The 8,140-nt window shown below is 35.9% G+C and overlaps 1 protein-coding gene across 1 annotated transcript; it reads left to right on the top strand.

Annotated features, from left to right (window-relative positions):
- Positions 1-298: 298 nt before the first annotated feature.
- Positions 299-2,064, top strand: LOC147626525 (uncharacterized). Its single transcript, XM_086816942.1, has 3 exons — positions 299-752; positions 1,389-1,543; positions 1,791-2,064. Exons 1-3 carry the CDS (start codon positions 653-655, stop codon positions 1,893-1,895), a joined length of 360 nt encoding a protein of 119 aa, XP_086673068.1. The 5' UTR covers positions 299-652; the 3' UTR covers positions 1,896-2,064.
- The last annotated feature ends 6,076 nt before the right edge of the window (positions 2,065-8,140 follow it).

The raw sequence follows: 8,140 nt of genomic DNA on the forward strand, positions 1-8,140 counted from the left end.
GTGTGTGTGTGTGTGTGTGTGTGTCTATTTGAGAGAGAGAGAGAGTACCCAATATTTTATAAGTGTGTGTGTGTGTGTGTGTGTGTCTATTTGAGAGAGAGAGAGAGAGAGAGAGAGAGAGAGAGCACCCAATATTTTAGATCTGCTTCTATACCTTCCTTTGCATGTGTACCTTCCTTTGCATGTGTTTGTTTTTGAGAGAGAGAGAGAGAGAGAGAGAGAGAGAGAGAGAGAGAGAGAGAGAGAGAGAGAACACCCAATATTTTAAGAGTGTGTGTTTTGTGTGTGTGTGTGTGTGTGTGTTTGAGAGAGAGAGAGAGAGAGAACACCCAATACCTTATATGTGCTTCTATACCTTCCTTTGCATGTGTTTGTCTGTTTGTTTTTGAGAGTGAGAGAGAGAACACCCAATACTTTATAAGTGCTTCTATACCTTCCTTTGCATGTGTGTGTGTTGTGGTGTGTGTGTGTGTGTGTGTGTGTGTTAGAGAGAGAGAGAGAACACCCAATAGTACTCTTACCATCTCAAGCATTTTCCATTGTAGTTTAAGTGGATTATAATACAAAATTAGCATCTATTTTACTTGTGTTTGTGGAGAATTACACTACAATAGCAGCTAAAGCAAGCATTTTGTTGTAATAAGGGCACACAATGAGGATTAATCCCTTCCTATGTGTTGCTTTATGCATGCTCATGCTGAGCCTTGTACCCACCTTGGCTCGTAAACAACTTACTCAATTTGCTCATAAAGGTTAGTGATCCTCTCCATTTTTTAAACATGCACTTGTCTCCTTCTTTTTTTTGTTTTCTAAAGATCTATCTTGCTTCGATTTCTCCTTGTCCACATGTAGTTGTTTACATGATCCTAATAATTCGATTTTTCTCCTCACATGTAGCTGCTTACATGATCCTAGTAACTCGATTTTTCTCCTCACATGTAGTCTCTTATATGATCTCATTGACTTAATTTTTTTTCCCTCACATGTAGCTGTTTATATCTGACCTGATTTTTTTCCCACATGTAGTTGCTTATATGATCCTAATAATTTGATTTTTCTCCTCACATATAGTTAAATGCTTATATGATCTAATTGACTTGATTTTTCCCCCACATATAGTTTCTTATAGGATCTTTTTGGCTTGATTTTTTATACTCACATATAGTTGATTATATGACCTTATTGACTTGATTTTCCCCCTCACATATAGATGCTTATGTGGTCTTATTGAATTGATTATTGTCCTCATATATGATCCTTTTGGCTTGACATTTTTACTCACATATAATTGATTATATGGCATGATTTCCCCCCCTCAAGTACAGGTGCTTATATGATCTTATTGAATTGATTATTTTCCCTCACATATGATTGCTCATGTTATGCAGGTGCATGGACCAATGGTACCTTCAATCTTCATGAAAAAATCCATCAGGAAAATCCACACACAAGGGGTGTGGCCATCAAAACAATGGATGGAAAGGTGGTTTCATTAGAGGGGGACACCACTCACCAAGGCAAGGAGAGGGCCACAATTAGGAAGGTAAACTCAAATTTGTTGGTTTCAAAGAGGTTTTAGATACTATAATTGTGGATTTTTGGTGGTTTAATTAATGTAACTTATCATTTTCCACCACAATGCACTAATGATAAGTTATAAGGTCAACAATTAAGATCAACAGTTAAGCAATTAAGTTATAAGATAAAAAATTAAGCAATTAAGTTATAAGATCAACAATTAAGCAATCAAGGGCCCTTATATAACCACTTGTTTTCTCTAATTACTGCAGCAAATTGTTGTCAAGGGCAAGGAGGGGAGATTATTGGCAATTGATGAGGTGGATTACGCCGGACCAAAGACCCATCCTCCAACTAAACCTCCTCGCAAGCTGTGATTATAATAATCAAGCACAGGTTGATTAAATATCATGTAATCACTATATTAATCACCAGTGATTAACTCTATAGAGAAGAGAAACTGAATCTGAATTGCCATTGGATTATATGGCCATTGTAGGCCATCAATCAATGGGCATAGTTTTGTTACATTAAGGCAAATTATTAATATTATTAATATAGTAAGGCTGACATTATTATTATCAATCAATGGGCCTTGGGCATGGTTTTGTTACATTAAGGATGGCCTTGTTGCATTAAGGCGTGCTAAAGCTAGTATTAATAGTCACTTTACATTGTTGCTAAGCTTTTTTAATGAATTAAACATTTTATATTGTTGCTAATTTTTTTTAATGAATTATTTTATATTGCTGCTAGTTTTTTTTAATGAATTTAAACATTCTTTCTTAGTACTCAAGTATTACTTTAATGTGACTCTTATCAATGTTGATTTTTGTTTTCACACATTACATCTCCACACCTAATTGAACACATCTAAAGGTAAAGTTGAATTCAAAAAAGCTCATACATCTGAGCTGGATGTGTATGGACACCAGGTACCCTTCTATAAAGTATATGTCTCATCAAGTACACCTTTATTTTAACATGCCAAGAAAAAAAAGTACACATTCTCAAATTATATATATATATATATATTATATGTCCTTTTGGTTTTATGGATCACGTATAATTTTATTTTAACTTATTTTGAGTATCATCATTTTTAGGAACCTTCAACATTTTCTCTTCATTTCTCATGAAGCCAAGAAATTGATGAAAATAGTGGTACTTTTTGAAAATTTTGCACTATTTTACATTTTTTTGTCAATTCCTTTTGGAGATGCTTTCAACTGGCCATTTTGGATTCTACGTTGAGGCTTCTTAAGTAGTTGCATCCAGTCATGTGTACAATATTTTGGCTTCATGGCACCAATTACAACACTTGAAATTTTTAGACTAGAATTAAGGTTAAACTTGTCATTCTTAGGGGGCCTATCTTAGAACACTAAAGAGAAAAAACCAAAAAAGCTAATCAATTATTTCTCATTCCTCCACCAAATCAAAGCGTCGGCTTGCAAATGAATCACAAGAGTGTGTTTATAATCTTCCAAGAATTTGTGTGCATCAACTTTGGTGGCATCCCTCTATTTCTTCAAAGGAGCCGAATGAAATGTATTTAGAAGGGGGAAGATGACCATCAATTACTAGCTATCTACATCATGAATTATGTACTTTTGTATAGCATTATCTTATAAGAAACCATCCCTAGGGTACTTGTTCTAAAGAAGAATAGATATTGTTTATTAAAAGAGAAGGCATACAATCCAAGCCCTTCTCAACTTATTTTTTTCGTTGAAATGGGCTAGATCTATCTTTAAAAATTAACCCTTCATGAAAGATAAAGCTAGGGTTCAATAAATAGAAAAAGGATCAAGAACAAAGATTCATTACAACACATGAACATATTTGAGAGGTTAAGAGGTAACATACATAAACGCGAAGAGATTCATGAGAAATGGTTGTACTAAAAGACCTTTTAGTTACAGTTTGTTGGATCAAACCTCTACTCTCTCCAGACACATCAATTTGCAGGACCACCTAGATAACATCAATGTCAACCACATTATGATGTCAATAGACAAAATCTACGGACATACCAACGCTAAGTGCTCCATTGGAGCTACAAGCTTATGGTATAGAGAACAGAAAAAATCTAGCACTGTTTGTCTTTCCCAAAAATAAATCTAGGAACTCTACATTAGGATAGAAGAAAAGGACAACTATTCACTTAATTTGAAGTGCTTTGTCTTCCTAAAATTTGTACATTCCTTGAATGTAACAATATGCATATTCCTATAAGAATACAAATATAAAAACCTCCATGAATGTCTGATAACATCATAGAGAGTAAGAAAAGTTCTATCTTTAACTTATAGGAAAATAAGACAACATACAATTGTTTTAGGGACCTTATGCCTACTAGAGCGATTGTATCACAAAAAGATAAGGTGGTTTGGGCTATATAGCTAGGAACTCACATTAGGGGGAGATCTGGACCTTGTATTAAGAAAAACATAATTTACACTAATCAAAAAATTGGACCAAAGGGAGGGGGTTGGGGGTGCACATTGGTGGTAGTCATCTTTTTTCTACCTCTTTTTTATTAGATGGAAAATTCACCTTCCCATCTCTCTCTTTTTTCCCCACCCACTGACCCACTTTATTACACACCTCTTACACAATCAACCCCACATCTTTTTGTTACTTTGTGGAGTCTTTTTTGGGTGGGGCCAAAAAAAAACCCACTTTTATGTGTCTTTTCAAAATGACACTTTGTATTGCTCAAATAATCCCCCAATACGTTGATTTTCACATAAATTTTAGCTTCAATAGTTGTGGTATATCTCCACAAGGCTCAAATAATCCCCCATTCCATTCCTATGCAAGATACGTTATTTTTCACATAAATTGTTAGCCTCAATAGTTGTGCTATATCTCCACAAGGCTCCCTCTACATTTGTCTTTCCACAACCTTCTGTGTTCATCTTAACAATGGCTTCAACTTCTAGGTAATGTTAGCCAAAGGTCGTTTACATGGATGAATATGTCTCTCACAACATCATAAAAAAAGATGATGATTGGATGAACATAAAATGTGCAAGATCAAACTATTGAAAAAAAAAAGGAAAGGAAAACGTGTTAGTTTCAAGAAAAGGATTTGGTGGTAGTGACTATTGGTGGCGACATACATGGGTAAGGACATGTCCCTTGATCCTAGCAAGGGAATCAAAATATTTACTCACAACAAGTACACATCACATACGCACAAGAAAACACATATCACCATGTCACATATACACCTTACACATAATCATAATTTAACACATACAAGTACATTTTAACACACTTAATTGCTCATATCCACCATAGAAGTAAGAGAGAGAGACATGCACGCTCATTGTAGAGAGAGGAAGAGATGTTCATCATAGTAATAAGGGGGGTAGGAGAGAGAGAGAGAGAGAGAGAGAGAGAGAGAGAGAGAGAGAGAGAGAGAGAGAGAGAGAGAGAGAGAGAGAGAGAGAGAGAGAGAAAAGTGGGGAAGATGGGCTAGGGGGGTATTTGAATTTTTCAAAAATGAAAAAGGGATTAAAGGGGGGAGGCTTGAAATTTTCAAATTTGGGAAGGGACCGGAGGGGGGGGAGTAAGGATTTAGGGTTAGGTTCGTTTATTTTTTTCTCTAGTTCTAGCCCACAAAAGCCCATGCTTGGGCATCCTATTTCGTCCCTTTTAGGCCCTTTTCTCCACACCTAAGGCCTAAAGGTCCCTCCTCATAGGCATGGCCAATACCTTTAGTTCTAGTAATATTTGGTTGATTGTGAGGTCTCCAAAATATATTCTCATCTTGTGATTGCAATCAAGCTTTAGCTTGGTCATGAATGGAGCTGCAAATGTGGCACTCAACTACTCTGAGAGCATGAGAGCATACTAGATGCTTGAGAGTAAAAAAGAGTGCTGCTGACTAGTCTTCTACCATTGACTAGTTTTTCTATCATGAACTTCTTTAGTAGTTTGCTATCATGAACTTCTTCACTAGTTTGCTATCATGTACTTCTTGAGTAGTTTGCTATCATGAGTAGTTTTCAGTCATGTACTATGCAATGATGAAATTTGGGGTACTAAACTTTATGCACTTTTTGTATTCCTAATGCATGCAAGTGATATATATCCACTTATGTTGGATTACATATACTCTCCCACAGTAAGCTAATTAAGGATAAAAATTAAGGCATCATCCCTAAGGACATTTTTCTTAGCCAAGGGAAACGTAAAGGGCTCGGGTGACTTAAGGATTTCACTCAATCTCTTTGCCCCAAACATGAAAGATAACATGAGATATATTCTTTACATAAAAAAGTTTTTTCTATCCAAGATTACGTGAATAGAAACATAGCATTAAAGTTCATAAGATTCATCAAATCGAATGGATTGATTTGGTCTAAGTATTGTTAGATTCGCTCAAGCAAAGGGCTAAGAAGATAAAAACAATAAATCATAGAAAATGAGATCTTTTTATAGAGTTAATGATGGGAAACTTGAATCATACAAGTAAAAAGAGTTGAAAGAGTTTTACGTTGATGTAAAAAGTTTTGATATTGAACCACCAATAAAAGAATATGGCTATTTCAATGTCGGGGTGTAAAGTTGTCCCCCAAATACATGATTAGTGATAAAACAATCATTGCAATTTACCTTCTATGTCCTCATTAACTAAAAACCTTTGATAAGCATTCAAATGAGATGTGAATTACCAACCTACTCATCGAACCATGTATAGCACCCATACCTTTCTTTAGCTATCACAATTCCTCTTCTTTTAGCTCACAATGTGGATAAACATGTGGATGAGGTTTAGGCATTCAAGAAGGCCTAGGTGCCATTTTCTAAAGTCTTAGAGCTCTCATAAAAATGGAGTCTTCTCCATGTAATCATACTCAAACCTCAAACCTCATCTGATGGATGACAATTTGCACAGGTGTGGAGGGAGACCCCTCCACACCCCATGAAAATCTCTTCACCATAGATGAGGTTCATGTGCCTTGAAAGCTCTCATAAAATTGAAATATTTCCCATGTCATCATACCTCCACCTCAACGGATGGTAACGAGAATTTTCACAAGTGTGTGGAGTCCTTCCACACACGTGCAAAGTCTCATTGCCATCCAATGAGGTTTGGACGTTGTGAGGTGACGAGCAGCAATCAATCTTTGCCTCTATAACTTCTCTCTACTCAATCCTCAACCCTTAGAACATATAAAAGGAACACCCTAAGACTCTTTGTTAAACCCCAAACCTACTATGACCAACCTCTATTGAACAAACATGAACCTCCCAAGAAGATGTCACACTAAATTTATTTCAAATAAGTAGATATGGTTTAATTATTGGGTAAGTGCACACCCAACTGATAAAAGCAAACCACTGACACACTAGAATGGAATAAAAAATATCACTCTTAGCCTCACATAAAAACCCCTAAGGATAATGACCAACCAACCCATCACTATAACAAACCCAAGGAAATAAACACGGTTGATATATTTAAAAAAAACCTGACTCTATACAAGAAACCACCACTACTAGTAGGTACAACCATAAGGTAGATACATAACTTTGTCTATCAAAATATACAAATCATCCACATAAAGTTAGTTACTATCCACCTCTTCTTCCTCTTAAATGTATGCATCTATAACCCATAAGGATAATGACTAACTAACCCATCACTATAATAGACCCAAGGAAGATAAACATGGTTGATATATATTTAAAAAAACTTGACTCTATACAAGAAACCATCACTGTTGGGTACAACCATAAGGTAGATACATGGCTTTGTCTATCAAAAGATACAAATTATCCACATAAAGTTAGCTACTATCAACCTCTTCTTCCTGCATCTATAACCCAGTCTGGAAGGTCTCGAGTAATATAAATATTACTCAACCATGTTGGTAGTTGGAGTAGGATAAACCACTCATACTCAGTACGGAAAGAACCTACAATGTTGAGTGGGAAACCAACAACAGATATGTCTTGTAGCCAAGATTCCAATACAAGTGAGAGAATCATGGTGTTAATCCTTTGTTAATCCCCCACACTTAATACAACATATACCACTTGGATTGTTACAATTTCGGAGTGTTCAATGAGATATAAATCTAGCTTATGTTCAACCTTCCTCTCCTTGAAATTGAACTTCGCCTAACAACTCAAAACCCCATTAATGTGATGCCCATGAGTAGTATCTTGAAAGAGTGCATTCACACAATACCCCACACATAACACACATACACCTTGGAAAAGAGTAAAGTTTTAAATATAATAGACACCACCACAATGACACCAACTCCTCAATACCACATACCCATGATTATTCCAATGAGAATCATTACCACAACACACTGTCACAACACACATGCACACAAGATACCCCTTGCCAACATCAAGCCAAAGATATTCTTCATTTTTTTTTAAAGTATAAAGTCAAGTGATGCAGGTAACATCTCCATCAAAGCCCAAGATCAAGCCCCAACTTTACCACACATCAAACATGATGTCTTCTTGTAAACCACATATGAATAGCTTCAGCTGAATCAACCCATGAAAGAACACAAGCCTTCCATGTGAACAGAAACCACAGCCAACTCTCAAAATGGAAGTGAGAATGAGTAAGAAAAATTGT

The sequence above is a fragment of the Cibotium barometz genome, chromosome 22 (genome assembly GCF_041138505.1).
Source record: "Cibotium barometz isolate CiBa-2024 chromosome 22, ASM4113850v1, whole genome shotgun sequence".
NCBI classification, from domain to species: Eukaryota; Viridiplantae; Streptophyta; class Polypodiopsida; order Cyatheales; family Cibotiaceae; genus Cibotium; species Cibotium barometz.